We start from the raw sequence: 16,927 nt of genomic DNA on the forward strand, positions 1-16,927 counted from the left end.
TAAAGTGACTCCGGCGCCTCAGTGCTTTTGTTATTTGTTTTTTCCTGTACCCCTCTGCCTCTTCCTTTCTCTCTCTGATCCTTCTGCCCTGTACTCTTACAGTATGACACTATTATAAATGTAATTTTGCGAACCTGACTTTTCCAGAACTATGAAAATACAAACATTGTTTGTGCTTGTCTCAATCCTTTTTCATCATGTGTAAAACTTCTAAACACTATAGACAGTGTTTCATGCATCTGAAGTCCATACAATATAGAAGCACAATAAAACATCCCATTAAAAAAATATCATCTTTATTCATCAAAAACAGTTTTAATTTATTCTCAGCTGGAAACAACCCAGTAGCCTGTCTCTGCAGTATTTCACAAAGATTTGCAGTTCCTCCTAGAATCGTAACATGGAGAAGCTTGCAGATTCCCGACACACACCTCACTTCTTGACTTGCACTTAAAGTTGATCATTTATTTAATGGAACAGTTTGGATCTGAGAATGTCATTTTATTGGACTATTTTAAATGTGCCAGTGAAGACCCACAAGTACAACTGTCTTTTTTCTCCCTATGTCTGCAGATTCCTCACATACAGTCTTTTTCCATTATTCAAAAGAAATATCTAATATTCATACCTAAATGAAAGCTGTTCTATAATGTAGTGTGAAAGAAGGAGGGGAAGATGGGAGCAGGGGACAAGGAGGAAGGATGGGACTGGAGGTTCGGAAGGTCAGAGAAAGTGTGTGTGTGTGTGTGTGTGTGTGTGTGTGTGTGTGTGTGTGTGTGTGTGTGTGTGTGTGTGTGTGTGTGTGTGTGTGTGTGTGTGTGTGTGTGTGTGTGTGTTTGTTTGAGTGTATTTTGCAAATGAGAAGAAAAAAACTGCAAAAACAGGGGAAGTATATGCCAAAGGGCAGAATAAAAAAAGATAGAAGCTAGGTTGAAGTGGTGAAGTCAAATCTTTGCCCACACATTTCCAAACAAACTCCACACACCTCTCATCCTTGGAGACGAGGCAATCTGTGGTATTTCGAGCACAACAGCAAAATAAAATAACCCGTAATCCTGTTAAAATGATTATGTGGATGGGGAAATTAGATGCTGTCATGCTGGTGCCTGTTTTTTTTTTCTTGTTTTTTTTCTTGTGTTCGACATTGACCAGAGAAAAAAGAAAGGACAGATTGACAGTGCTCCTCCTATTTGTTTCTGTTACATGTCAGCTCAGTGTGTGTGTCTGTGATGTTAGGCAGTGCTGTCTCGCTACATCGTGTCTCAGTTATGGGTCATATTCTCACCATTCTTTCCTACACGCCTCAATGACTTCATCAGCTCTCCTCCACCTCCTCATCATCTGTCTGTGTCGCTTTTTCCACGTCTGTCTGTCTCTCTAAAAACCCTCTTTCTGTCTTTTTTTCCCCTGATTGTGTCTACTTCTCTCCATCAGTTCTGTTCATTCTTCTCCCCCAACTCCTCCTGTCTTTCTCTGTCAAGTGTAACCTCCTTCTCCCTCTTGATTGTTTGTCTTAAGTCAATTCATCCAACCCTTGTCCAAGCTGATTAACTGTGATGAGCCTCCACCCTAAATTAGAACATACTTTTTTCTCTTGGCAGTTTTTATTTTTTTACTTCAAAATTAACCCAGCTTTTGTTTTCAAAGGAAACAGTGTGGGCAAATTCAACTACAGTTCAGCAACATTTTAATAATGCTATTGAATGATAAAAAAAAAAATATATATATATATATATATATATATATATATATATATATATATATATATATATATATATATATATATATATATATTACATTACAGCAGCTGCAAAGACTGTGGACGGCTTGAAAAGCAGACGAATATGAATAGAGTAATCTTTATCGTCATGTATTATCGTTTATCATGTTCATAGATACGTCTTCAGAGAGGCTCCATTGTTTAATCTTGGATCAAGCTGTTGCTGCTGTTTACATTCCTTATGTTGCAAATTTACAGGAATGTGCTACTGAATCTTGAATCCTTGAAGATTTCTCTTCCCTTTTCTCAGCTGTATCTAAATTGAACTTTTGGTGAGCCAAGCTGTACTTAAAGGGTCAGGTCACCATCACCCAAACTACAAAAATCATTTGCACATTTAGTTGACTTTCCCTCCTTCTCTTGCTGTTTCCAGACAAACAGTCTCCTTGATAGGTGTTGTCTTCTCTACCATCCATGCTACAACTACACAGTAAATAAAGGGTATAAGAGGCCCTTCAGGTTGTTTACAGTAAAGGTCTATCTACATGAGAAATCAATCTTTCAAAGTTTGAAAAAATAACATTGTCGATGTTATGCTTGAAACTTAACAGAGACAGAAACAGCATTATATTAGAAAGTGGAGGTGTGGGGTTCAACCGAAGTGGGCATTTAGTAAGCAGGGGGAATCTACTGAAAATATTTAATTTAATTATGGATATTTTAAAATCCAGGATTTGTGGAGCTTGACCCATTCAAAAGTGAGTGAAATCAGGATATCTTAATCTCTGCTTCTATGATTTTGTACATCCTTTTTGAAATCCGACCATTGTGAGTTCACCAACTGTAGGGACATCTTCATAATATTTAAACTTGCATTCTTTGACTTTGTTGCTGCTCGGGGGGGAAGCTCATCAAGTTCACCAGCTAGTTGCTGACTCTGTCCGTGTACCGTTTGATGCAGATGGACTATCCCACGGTGGGTTTATCAGTGCATTTTGCTGAACACATTTCCTTGATGCGCCTTTAAATGACCCTGTGGAGAGTGAACAACAAAAAACAAATTTGTGAGCTGAAAGATGCCATAAAGGTCTGTGGAGCAGAGAGGGAAGGCAGCATCTGATGATCATTTCCTGTGGGTTAATCACAACAAGTGACACCTTTCTCATTACATGTAGTTATTTGATACAATTTTCAATATACAGATATTCATTTGTGAAGCTTTAAAGATGGAATCAGGTGGTAGCCTAACAAGTTGGTCTTCAACAAGATACATAGAAAAATAACCTCCGCTGTAGCCCACGCCCCTCTGATTTGCAGCTGTTCTCCTCAGAGTAATTTGTCATGCCTTGCCCTCAACCACTGACCAAAGTAAGCAATATGAATGTGGTTTGAGAAGAGGAGTGAGCGCTGGAAGGTATTATGTATAAGAGCAGCCACCCCCATGACTAATACATGACAGTAAGATGGAAAATCTACAGTCACTCTAACAGTGTTCCCAAATATGCACTTAAAGTAACACAATCAGATACAGGGGAAATGGGAAGTGACAAATGGGACATCAAATTATAAGTAGAGGGAAACAAGAGAGAGATATTGGTTTAACAAGTATAACAAATCAATTATTGATATTAATACAATTATTACCAAACTGTGGATGAAGTGTCAAAATTGGTGTTCACTTAAAATGTCAATAATTAAGGTACTATTCCACATTCCACACATACTATTCTGGGTGACATCATGGTGGTGTCACAGGGACTCCCTCGGGTTCCCGTGGATCTCGTCCAATGAGGCACCAGTGGTGTGGTTTAAACCAAATCTCACACTCAGGTGAGACTTAACGTCTGATGGGGATTTGGCACGATTTTATATTCTAGGCCTCTCTCTTTGTTTCCCCCACATGGTGAAGTCCCAAAACCTCCATCTTTTATGGTTTAATTTCCTGGTAACAGCAGGGTGTTCTTCTTCTTTTCGTTTCACTGAAGCGTGACGGTTATATGACAGTTTCCCATTTCTTTACACAGTCCTTTGCATTTTTATTGAACACTGCAAGGTCTTTTGAGTTGGGTTGGGTGGTAGAGGGCAGACAAGGCAGTGCTCCATAGTATGGTTTGCTTCTCCACATTCACAGGTGGTTGGGCCAGTCTTGTAGCACCATCTGACCAGAGCAGCTTCTGATCGTCCTGTTCTCGTTCTGAGGCGGTTTAGTGTTTTCCATGGTGCTTCTGGGCCAGGGAGAAGGTTTTCAGTCGGGGGTATTCTAATGTATTCCCAGCAGGGTGTTGAATTGTCTTGATAGACAAAGAAAGCATCATTGGACAGAGAGGATGAGAGCAGAAAATAATGGAAATGAGAAATGTATGTGAAACATGACTGGATCAAAAGAAAAGTGGGATACTAGCATGAGGAAGCACAGTAGAGACTGAGTGGACGGTTGGACTACATGTTGGAAAAACGCAGGTAAAGCAGCTGAAGGCCTCAATGATGGTAGCTATACTAGTGTCATTTAGATGTTTGCATGTTTAAGAAAAAAAAGAAACACAACATGAGAACAGCCTAATCTTTAAAACAAAGCAAGTATACATTTTGTGTGTGTGTGTGTGTGTGTGTGTGTGTGTGTGTGTGTGTGTGTGTGTGTGTGTGTGCCCACAAGGAAAAGATAAGAAGCTGCTGACAGACACAAAGCAGGCCTCGTAGGAATGGTGGGTTCAAACAAATAGCATGCTCCCCCTATGACCTTCTGTCTCTTTCTTTTTTTCTCTCTCTCTTTTTCTTCATTTTTACCTTATTGTTTTAACCTTAATCTTAATTCCGCTCACTGTTGTTTATCTCGTATGTTTCTCATTCAGTCTTTCTCATCTCCATGGGGGACTGGGAGAAGGCTACTTTGTTTTGTTGAATCTCTTTCTCTTAGAATAACTCATAAAAGTGATGGACAGATGGATGAGAGGGTGGATGTATGTATGTATGAATGGATGGACCAGGGAGACTGCTGTGTAATGATAACAGCCATGGAAGGGTTGCCACAGCAACTGCTGGGACAGGACGCAGCCTTGAGAGGTATAGAAAATGACTTGAATGACAAGTAATGGGTAGCCAGCCATGTATTAATTTAAGAAATCTCTCTTTGATTACATTTTGATCATTATCCTCATCCAAAATGTCTGTATTGAACAAGGAAAGATGAAAGGAAAAGACAAAAAAACAACAACAATGTAAATGTGTAAGTACAGCAGATAGACATAAGAACAGGATAATGCATGAAGTATATTATTATCTTACATAACGTTGCAGTGCACTCAGTCTATTTGTGGTTTACCCAGACTTTAAATAGTTTATCCAACCATCATCGTTCTGATGTTCAACACTCATGTTGCTATTACTGTATGATGGGAGAACTCAAACTGTTTTGAATGTCTTGATATATCCAACTTGGCGCTTAATAATATGGAAACAAATGATAAAGCTTCCTGACTTTGGTGATCCCCTTACTTTACCTCTAGTCATAACCATCTGGTTGATATTTTTAGTTTTTTTTAATGAAATGTCTGGAGAACTACTGGGTGGATTGCCATTACATTTTCTAAATATATCCATGGTGCCCATTGGATAGATCATAACAACTTTGCTGCTCTCTTAAATTTTCATGTAGAACCATCATCAGGTCAAAGTTTCTATTTGACCTTTATTTTGTTTTTCGACCAAATTCCTGCAAAAAAAAAAAAAAAAAAAATCCCATCGGCCTCAGCTGTGCTTTGTGCTACATGATAAACTAAGAACCTGAACTTGGTTAACATTATACCCACTTAACATTGTCAACATATTAGCATGCTGACGTTAGCATTTAGCTTTGCAGTAGTATAGCCTCCCATAGCATGACTAACTCTAACACAACAATGCAATAACACAACCATGTTCAGTTGTCATTTTGACACTTGCAAGTCGTCAACATGGGACGTGTGTAATCTCCATGATCCGTCTAATATGATGTGAGTGCAACATAAAACGGATCACTAACCACAGCTCAGATTTTTCAGCAATACAAAGTAAAGTGACAATCCAATCTGATTGTTGGGTAACTTAACCTTTCACATGTGGCTGCACGGCTGCTGAGTCAACGGATCGGAGTAATTGGGAGACATTTGACTGGCACAATTTCCATGGTGACCTGTGTGCGAGGACATATCCGACAGCAAAGCAGCCGTATTGTTCAAACTTTATTTCTCTTGCTTTCTGTGCTTGTGTTCATACCCAGTTACTTCTGTACCACTTTCTCCCTACATCTCTCTTTCCAGTGGGAAGTATCCACCGAAACATGACACGTTTCCTATTACACTCTGCACGCCATCAAACAAGCAATTGTCCCATATCATATATAAAACACTGTGGAGTAAAACATCTGATCAAAGCAGGTTTTAGTGAGAATGAAAGTCAAAGCACTGGAGGCAGTAATGCTAGAAACACTTTATATATCATGACAAACCAGCTGATATTTTATTAAAACAATAGAGAAACACACAATAAATTATTTAAGTAAAGCATACAGTTTCATCATGAATATTTTTGTGAGTACAGCAAAGCAGGTTTTTGCTTAAACTAACCACTTTTCTCTGAGTTGAAAATATGACAAAACAATCCTCACAATCCTCAGAAGGGAATCTGAAACTCTGGACCAAATCAAATGGATAGCATGAAAATCCAAATGTGTCCAATGTGTGGTTTTGATGCTCTTAATTTATGTAAATAAACCAAAACAATAATCTAAACAATTACACGAACAGGCTTAAATGTCTGAACTTGAAATACATGTGGCTTTGATGTAAAGAACTGGAAGAGAAAACAAACCAGTTATGAGCAAAAAGAGGAATGTCACTTTGGAGCACGCAACAATGGAATGTGCTGATAACGCCAGCAAACTGGCAGACACAGGATACACACACACACACACACACACACACACACACACACACACAACCCTCACATGAATTTAAAATGCATGAATTTGTAGCACATTTCATAAAAGCTCTTGCTAGAGAAACTATACATTTTACAACGAAGCATCTTGTTCGTTATCTGGCTCGTTAGCTTCTGAAATTATAACGGGGTAATTTACCTGCCAACTGTCCTCTGTGAAATCTGAACAAATCACCCAAGCCGTATGAGCTTTTTGTTTACCTCCAGAGTTATAAAATGCAGCACACTGGAATGAAAGCAACTTTCCCAAGAGTACAGAAGACAAAAGTTTTACAGCCAAGTGAGGCTGCTTTCTAAGATGAGCTACAGCTAAAAAGTGTGTGTGTGTGTGTGTGTGTGTGTGTGGGAAATGTGACTACCACACAACCTGACACGCTTTTAATATATTTAAGATTTCTTTGGATATTTTGTATCCACCACCTGTCAAATAACACCTGTGACTTACACATGCACATAAAAGTGCTGCTAGCACACAGCTGATCGGGTTTCTCTGTAACCAAGGAATCATTTTAGTGATGGGTTATTTTTTTTTTATTCTTTTGAACAAAAGCAGTTTGTCAAATCGCATTTTCTTTATTTAAATCTGGCCTGTAAGTGGGCCTGGTCGTGTGGCACATGGGAGGTGATGATGGAGACATGACTGATTTTTCTTTTGTTTCTCAGAGTTGGGTCATGCATTTGGAAGAGATAAGCAGTTACTTTGAGTTCTTGCTCTATTGCTTTGATACTCTCGGTACCTAGGCACAGACACACACACACACACACACACACACACACACACACACACACACACACACACACACACACACACACACACACACACACACACACACACGCTTGCACGCACAGTCACATGCCGACCATTCCCATGCTTGTATCTGCTGCCAGCTCTCACAGACTGTTGGTAACCCTCCACCCCTTAAACAAAAGGACCTCTTCCTGAGCTGTTACTGACGCACACACACACACACACACACACACACACACACACACACACACACACACACACACACACACACACACACACACTTAAGTATCAGTTGTATTTTCAGAACATTACTCTAATTCCCACAGATCTCTTTTCCGCTGTGGTACCACTGCAGACTTATAAAGCAGTGGGTCAGATTGTGATACATTTGAGCATCTTTGTGAGGGGAAAAAAGCAGTTTGACAAAAAAAATCAGGCGAGCTGAATATATGAGCATGCTGATTGGAACCGCTTAAGTAGCTTCAATCTTTTTATGTTGTATCTTGAAAGTGACTCCTATCTCATCTCTCATCCAGAAGTGCTGGTAATCTACGAATAGGCAGCTTGATTGTCCCTTTTCTGTCCGCCGCCTCTCCTAATCATCTCTCTCTCCTCTTACAGTATGTGTTTAGGTACTGAGGATCACAGTTTTATCCGTGTTAGCAGAATTCCAGTTAGCAGTTGGAATGCCAGGAATACTCAGAAAACTGGGCAGAGAGCAGCTGCCCGATCTGACGTCTCCTTTTTTATGTGTTAAGAGAGTGAGTGATGAAGGGAGAGAAAGTGTGTGTGTGTGTGTGTGTGTGTGTGTGTGTGTGTGTGTGTGTGTGTGTGTGTGCGCGCGCTTTAGAAAGAGAGAGATGGAGTCAGTGACAAAGAAAGAAAAGGAGCGTGAAGTGTATGGATGGAAGGACAGATATAGGGAAGTATATATATATATATTATGTTGGTGTGCAATTCAGATCTGTAAGGTTGTGGTTTGCTTAATTTCACATCAAGATGAAGTGTTATTTTGGTTTACACTTCGTCCAACCCCTCTCCCTCCCTCCTTCTGTCTCACGCTCACTCATCTCAGCATGCTCCTGGCACAATAAGTGCCTTAAGTTTCTACAAACACTCTTTTTATAATATAAAGGAATGCAACTACACACACATGAGATAGGAATAAAAAAAGCTGTTCATACAGGGGTTGAAGTTGATTAAATTCAATCAAGTTGGCACTTAACTCCTTGAATCAAAATGTAAATGCACGTTTGGTACAATATTGATGTCATTTTTTCATAGTGTGGTATGGTATTTTTTTTTGTGTCCAAAGTATCTTCTGTATTTGGTTATTGGAGGAAAAAACTTTGATTGAAACAGCAAAAACATGTTTGGCTGGAAACATTTATGCATTTTCAGGTTTGGCCTGTGTACAGATGAAGGTTTACTTGCAAGAACAAATGTCATATGGGTATAATGAAAGCAGCGGTTTGTCAGTCCAATTGGTGCCTTCTTCTTTACTGCGTGTGTCTGCGTTGCTGCAATTATATAAAGTCAGTTGCAAAATAGATTAAAGGAGAAATTGTCCAACAATTCCAGATACATGCGCCAGTTTGGATGTGTCAACGAGGGGGCTGGGAGGGACAAACACACTCGCACTTTTCATGGTGTGTGAGGAAGATTTCATCTATGACCCAGCGCACCCGCGGCCTCTGATGGCGCTGATACAGAGAGACATCTGGGCTGTACTTCAGCACCTAAAGGAGTCAGAGAATAAGGCAGCAAGGAAGGAGAGAGGTGGTGAGAAAATGCCTGGATTGTTGGTAGGTGTTGACAATACTTTGTCAACTCATTGTAGTTGATGACTCCCAATAAATCCAATTCGACAGACATGAGAAATGTGGAGAAAATAATGAGATGCTGATGTACATATAGATTAGATAGAAAGCAATGGTGTACTGTGAAACTCTGGGGGCCACGAGACAACAATTACAGGTCCATTGTTTATCTCGTTAATCATAACCGACCACACTGGAATTCCTCTATTATTTTAACAGTCATTCACTCTTATTTGTTTTCATGGTAACTTGGAGCTGGAGCCCTTCCCAGTACAGCATGTTGCCAATTGATTCACTGCTGACTGCAAAACGAAAGCAGTATATACAAAATCTTAAAAAATCATACTGTACCAAATATCAGTACAGTGTGCACATATACATAGACTGATATTTACAATATGCTTTATTACTATGTCAAAAAGTTAGCATATTATGGTTTTCAACAAAAGTTAGACCATTATTTATGTGGAAAAAAGAGGTTACAAGGCCCTGTTTCCCCTGAGTCTTTTAAATGTGCAATACAATTGATTTTATAGTTAGAATTAGTCAGTGTTTCACTATAACTGACTGTTGCAGTTGGCCAAATTGTTTCGCTGGTGATATTGCCAATGTGAAAATTGAGTGGAAGTACAAAATGTTCCACAACTGATGCAGTCAAATTGTTCTCCAAAACTCGATGAAAGCATGGCTGCCCATGATTTATGTCAGGACTTTCAGGCACTGAAACAATGGTGTGAGTAATAATGTGTTTCTTCAGAAGTTAAGACAGAGATGGAGGCAGTCGCAGGTATTCGACTGCCTGAGAGGAGAGGAGAGGAGAGGAGGATGGAAACCCCTCACAAAAACACAAAACCATATACTCGGTGTACTGTATATAAATACACAAACATGCCTTTTTCATGCTCACACATACACATAGCACAATTACAACCCAAATCCTACTTTTGTCAAAATTTCTATTGTGTGATTTTTCAACGGCTAGAGAGAGAGACAGATAGAGAGCGCCCTACGGACCATGTTTCAATAATGAAGCTATACAAGAACAAAGACACAAAGTAATGGAGGGAAGAGAGAGAAAAGAATGAATGACAGGCTTAAAGAACAAGAATGGTGCAATGCAAAGGGATAAATTGAAAATGGGAATTGGGGAGAATGAAAGGATGATGGAAGCCCAGAGAGACAGAGAGACTGATAGAATGTTAACAATGCATCGAGACCGATACGGAGAGATTAGAGAGAGACAGACGAAGGCAGACAACGAATGGAGGAGAGGAACAGGGAGAAATTGTGAGGCTGATGGTGCATTGCATTGCTGCTTCATTGTTGATGCAGCGCCTGCCTCTGTACGCCCAATATCTCTCTCCTTCTTACTCACTCACACACTATTTTTTTTAGCCCCTTTCAGCCAAGCACCTAAAATGTCCTGGAGATTTGACATGTCAGCTTCATATTTAAATAAACCCAAGTCTAAATTGAATGATGTCACTTTAATTGAAAGGCCACTGCGTGCACAAGCACAGTATGCAGAGGTATTAAATTCATTTTGATGGTGCAGGACAAGGGGGTAAGAAAGAGCAGAACAAAAACACAATCATCAGGCGGCAGTCAATGTAAACCTCCATGCCAATGCTCACAGTATGAATATCTACAAATGATTTACATACTGCCTGTCCGCAAATAGGTTGTGACCGTGGCTAATTCCTAACGTCTGATAATTGTTACCTATGCTTCGGCACAGTCGGAGGTCCTCTACTATTATGCTCACAATGGTTTTTACTTAAGACATAGTTTTAAAATCACTAATAACCGAGAGAAGTTCCTTTTCTCAGTCATATCATTACATTTGTAATTTAAGTGATGCTTTGACAGACCTTCACCAGAGTGTCTTCATTTTATACGACCTACCTCGTGTAATTTGAGTGCCTTCTTGGAGGCCTCACAGGTGCAGCCGTTGTTCCAGTTCTCAGTTCCGCAGCCACAGTTGCCTCCACATTGTTTGACTAGCAGACATCGAGGGAAGAAGACGGCATTGGTGGCCTTCAGCTCCTCGCGCAGGTTCACAGAGTAGTTGCGAGGCGTACAGCTGTACCGCTTGACGTCGTCATAGAGACGGTTCAGATCAACTGGAAAGTGAGTGAGAAAAAGACAGAAGATAACTTGTTAGTTTAGTTTTTATTGTATCTATGTTTCCTCTTTGCTGGGGTAATTTTTTACTGCACTGAGGGAAAGGGGACAGAGAGACAAAAAGCAGTTTTGATTTATTATTGCCCGTCTATTGCTTCGTATCGTCATTAATATAAATGTGTGACATGTTGGAGACAATGACGGAAGAATGAAACTGAGGGAAGCAAAGAAGTTAAAAACTATGCTCAGCATTGATTGAATGGTTGAAGGCGGAGAGTGACTATACGATAATGGTACAATTCAACAACAATTGACTGGAAAGGAACAGATGGGGAGAATATATACGCCGAAATGCAGAAAGAGAGAGCATAGGCCAGAAGAGGAAGCAAGGGCCATTAATTGATTGTAGATTGAATTCATTAAACGCATTCTTTCTGCATGTCATCACTTTGGAGAAATTCACCTCATTTGTGCACATAGGACCTTTGTTCATTGGCCTCCTGCAATGGTTTGAAACTAATTTCAAGAGAAGCAAAGGGATTATGGGACAAGCTGATGGGAAATAAAGGATTGAATTAAAGGTACAAAACCAGGTGCTCCAGAACCATAAGCCTGATTAAAATCTGTCTATATTTCTTTATGTTTCACAAGGATTATCACAAGAAACCATTGACTGAATGACAGAAGTGCACATTGTTGCTCAGCACAAGGAGAGCCAGAGGCCAAACTGTAGCAGGTGAGTATTTATTTTGAGATGGATATTTTTATTTGTAATGTGCTTAAGGAGGGAGCCAGAACAATCATCTCACACATTTGTTTGAATTTTCTAGCATGAGGGACGATTGAAAGAGTGAGTGAAGGATGTGGATTTGTGGTGGGACACTTAATACTGCTCTTATTCAGGGTTTGTAGGGTTACTGAAAAAGATACTCTGATACAATTATTAATTACCTGTTGATTTAGTCATCAATCTAATCCAAGTATCACAATACAAACATGTCTTAACTTGATTAGTTTCTGTTACTTTTAGAATATACTAATACCAAAAATGCTGAAATGTTGCTATTACTTTCTTTGTGAAGCAGAAAAGTAAAACAACATCACAGTTCAAGTTCTGCCTTCCACCTCTGACAATACTGTCATCAAAGGATTTGAATCATTTGGCACACTAGTGTTGTTGGATTTGATCTTTGTAGCATCAGCAGTACCCATATAAATAAAATGAAAATACATGCAAATTTTGCTGGACCAGAAATTTTAAGATGTTCAAATTCCTACAAACCGTCTTTTCACTCTGGGAATCCTCTCGGCAAAAGGGATAATCTTGATGAACCTTACACTGCAAACCATACTGCTTTGCAGTAACCCGTTCTTTATTTAAACATTTATTTTACGATTGTATTCCTGCTAATAAAACCCATTTTTACTAAAAAAAAAAAAAGTTTTCTTCTCCTAATTGTAACGGAAGACATTTCTCCTTATACATAAAGCTGTTCAAAGTATTACATTACATTACCCAAGTCTGCTCATATTCTGCAGGCAATCCAGAGTGGCCACAGGTGGTTTGAAGGACACAAAATAAAAGAGATGAGACGAAGAATAGGAAAGAAAGAAGAGCAACAATCCGCTGCAGATTGACTGCTCTCTTCACTGAGGTCATCAGCAGGATAATAATCGACACACTGTCCATACTAAGAGTGCCGATTACACAAGGCCAATAAACCAGTGCTTTACTTTAATGCACAACTCTACACTGGATTTTAAAAAAAGACATTACACAGACATTATCACTGGATTTTAAACTTTCATGCGGTTTTGATGCGTTTCATGTGTGACTAACGCTTCCATCAGGAAGAGGCTTAGAATGGTGATATTCAATCAAAATAACTTTATTCTACCTTTCATCTAAAATGTTGCCACAAAGAAACTGTTTATGTGAACCAAATCCTGTAAGAAACATTGAATTATGTGCTCCTTAGCTTAACTCAGGATGTAAAAATGTAAATAGTTAGATACTACTGCACCTGCAGCCTATATTATGTTTTTCCAATAGTGGTACCACTTGTCGGCACTAGGAAAAACAATTGGATGCATAGATTCCATTGTTTTCCAATTTTTGTAAAATATATTGTATAAAAAATGTAACTTAACATTTTTATGAGTGTTATACTGCACAAAATAAATGTTTGAGTTCTCTTTACTTTGATGCTATTTTCCTCAGAAGTGCAGCACGCATGTATTGCAGTGAACAAACAAGGCCACGGTGAATAAAATTTGACAGGAGCAAAACTCCCCCAAACTGCTTGGGGTTCAGAGGGTTAATGGTCTCCTAAGGTTCAGAAGTGACAGCCCTGAATACCATGGGAGGCACCGACTCCCATGTTCACATGGACACAGTCTGGCGCTTCACTACCTGAAGAAACCACTTTCGGGGAGGGTGACTGAACAACCTCTCAGCAGAAACAACATGACAAGAAGAAATTGCTGATGCGTTCAGCTTTGTAGTGGAATGTGACTGTCCTCTGGGCCAAAAGCTCAAATCTGACAAAGCAGAGTAGGGAATGGGGCTTGCCCTTTAGGCAGTACTGGTGGACTGAGCCTCTTCACCAGTCTGAAGCCATTCAGCGCCAAAACCATGAGTGGCTGCCCAAGTATTGCTGTCTGCCTACTGCGCTGGGTCCCCACAAAACTACGGTTATAGTGGCAGCATCACCAATTGCTTTTGTTCTGCAATCATGGCGCCATTCTCCATTCGGAAGCTATCAGAATTAGTATATGACTCTACGCTGACGTTACCCAAGTCCTGTACACCCTCTGCAGCTTACTCTGCTCCCTAACAAGAATGAAGACGACAGAGCAAGAGGTGAAAGAAAAAAAGAAGCATGGTTTTGGATATGAGGGCCATTTCTACAATCGGTACAGAGTGGGGTTGGTTTTTTGATATATTTTTTTTTAACCTATAAAGCACAGAGAGCCAAATAGAGGCTCAAATGGGATGAAATCATTTCTTGAAACAAATGCAATATTCTTCAAACACATTTATTTGCAGGGAAGTTTAATTAAAAGTTATTTGACCATTGCTAGATTATTTCACTTAATTTAAGTGCAATGGGCTTTTCATGACCCAATACAAGAATAAAGGACTTTTCATGATCAATTGTTTGCGGTGAACTACAGCTATAATAATACTTGGTGAGATTGGCTTGCATTGGCTTGTGTTTAAACGTTGCTGCAACAACAGAGGTTGGTTATACGAGTCTTATTAGTATAATATGAAATTTTCTTGATGTGCAATTTTGTGCGTGCGTGCGTGCGTGAGATACCAAAGCACTGGGGTCAAGGGAACCCTAATAGCATTGATAATCAATAAGCAATTATACACAAAAAGAGCTTTTTGCTGAAGGGGTTTCCATTCAGACACAAAACATGTGGGAAGCCCAATGAACAACAATCAAGAGAGAAGAGCATAATAATTTTCTTTGGCAATACATAGAGAGGGATGAAGGTAGAAGGTGCAGTATTTGGTATATTGACAACATGTATTGTGGTTTCAACTAAGTGGTAACATTACCCAGGTGTACAGCATGTGTTTTATTTTAGGCCTTTTCAGTTACATGGCAAAAAAAACAAACAAGATTAGATACAATAGCCATATAGAAAGGAAATGCAGCAAAGGGAAGCTACTGTATGTCCATGCTTTTGCGTGAGAGGTGTTGTGTTTGCACGCTCCTCTCAAATCCCTGCATTCTGTCTTTGAAACAGTTGCTGTGTGCACATCTGCTATACAGACGGCTGAATGAAGATTGGATTATGTCTGCATTTGTGAGTATTAACAGGTTAAATGAGGACAACTGAGTCAAACAGTGTGTCTGTGTCATGTTTAAACAAAATCAGGGTAATTTATTGGTGTGTATTTTGGATAAGTGGAGACATAACAATTGGGTTGACACCAATGTGCAAATTTGCATAAAAATAGTGAGAAACGAACTTAATGATCATTTGCTCCTCTATTCTGATAATAATGAAACCCTGCTGTACGACCTGGTTTGAACCTGTTGAAATGTCATGTTTCATTTGACCACTGGTACAACAATAACAACTGCCTTACTGATGATACTTATGATGTAACATGGAGTAAAAATTCATCTCATCATCTAGGACTACAGTCCATTCTGCTACACTAAATATGCTTTTAAGGATATCAAGAGTCATACGAGTGGAGATGAAGGCAAAGGTCATGTGGGAGTGTGTAGGCGTGTGTACTGTATGTGCTTGCAGGGTCGAGCGTGTGTCTCTTGAAGGGAATGAGTGTAATCTCAGAAAAGCAGTGGCATGGAACCCTGTCAGGGGGACTGCGACAGAAAGACTGAGAGCAAGCAAAACTGCGAGAACGACTGTCACTCACAGAGCCACCAACATGAAAAGCGTGTTGTATCTGTGCGTGTTTGTGAAAATTATCATTTTTTTTCTGCCCTAAAGTTCTAGTCAGGGCTTTATATTGTAATAATTGTGTTAACTTATTTATGTGTTAGTTACTTGGTCTTAAAAGTTTCCCAATTAATATTGCATTTTGACTTACTGTCCTTGGGAACAAAGGTGGGTGTGAGCTTCTAAGTGTGTGTGTGTGTGTGTGTGTGTGTGTGTGTGTGTGTGTGTGTCTTAATGAAAACAAAGCTAAGCTGCTGACTGTGGTAGATTTCTGCTCTGCTGCACTGGTTGAATTTCCAATTAGAGAGAGGTACGCATGTACAGTGTATCAAAGACCTGCGGCACCTATGCACCTTTCTGTAGTGCTGCAACACACACAAACTCCCCATATATGGAGCCTTCTAATGCCAGCCCAACACACACATGCACTGATAAACAGAGATAGATTTGCTGTCAAGCGCAACTGTTTACTAAGGAGCAGGAGAGCCCTTGGGTAGAAAGACAAGAGAGAGTGCAGGAGAGAGATACTGAGGTACAGGTGAGGGAGACGAGGTGGAAAGCACTCGGGTCTGTTGCAAGCTTTAATACTTCTATACTGTAGACACACACACTCCAACCGTGATTGCGTGACGTGTGTAATAAGCGTCTTCGTGCCAATACATCCCCTATCTCTGTGCATTTTAAGGACAAGATCTATTGCCTCAGTGACCCCAGGTTGTTTGCACTGACTTAACAGTAAAGAATTGCCTTCAACGCTGGTCCTGTGTCACCTTAAATCTGTCAATGACTCACTTTTAGACCCACTAGAGGGCAAACTGCTCATTTGATGATGCAACAGCTTAGTCGGGCTACAGTATGTTGTTGCATGATGATCTATTCAATTTCCAGAAAACTAATAGAAATCTCTTTCAAGTACAAAAAGTACTTTCACACCTGAATTCATCAGAAAGCTTTTTTTAATCCTATTTCTTTTCCTTTTCAGCTCAGGAAAGTAAAATGCACAGATGTTTCTTCCATCTTTTTTATATAATTCATTTTACAAACCAAATTACGTGGCATATGAGATACACTCAACCACTGAATAGGCACATTTTGACACATTTTCATTGGCTG

The 16,927-nt window shown here is 39.6% G+C and overlaps 1 protein-coding gene across 1 annotated transcript in view; it reads right to left on the reverse strand.

The window, feature by feature from the left end:
* Nucleotides 1-6,179: 6,179 nt before the first annotated feature.
* The window catches only part of pdgfd (platelet derived growth factor d), a 54,263-nt gene continuing 43,515 nt past the window's right edge, over nucleotides 6,180-16,927 (reverse strand). Inside the window, exons 6-7 of the mRNA XM_068709621.1 lie at nucleotides 11,168-11,385; nucleotides 6,180-9,181 (exon numbers count right to left, since the gene is read on the reverse strand). Of these exons, the coding sequence (XP_068565722.1) occupies nucleotides 9,047-9,181; nucleotides 11,168-11,385 (353 nt within the window). The 3' untranslated portion in view covers nucleotides 6,180-9,046. The remainder of the gene's footprint in view (nucleotides 9,182-11,167; nucleotides 11,386-16,927) is intronic.

This window comes from Cebidichthys violaceus, unplaced genomic scaffold (assembly GCF_023349555.1).
Source record: "Cebidichthys violaceus isolate CVI_PGR_0920_01 unplaced genomic scaffold, fCebVio1.0.p SCAF_1, whole genome shotgun sequence".
In the NCBI taxonomy this organism is placed as follows: Eukaryota; Metazoa; Chordata; class Actinopteri; order Perciformes; family Stichaeidae; genus Cebidichthys; species Cebidichthys violaceus.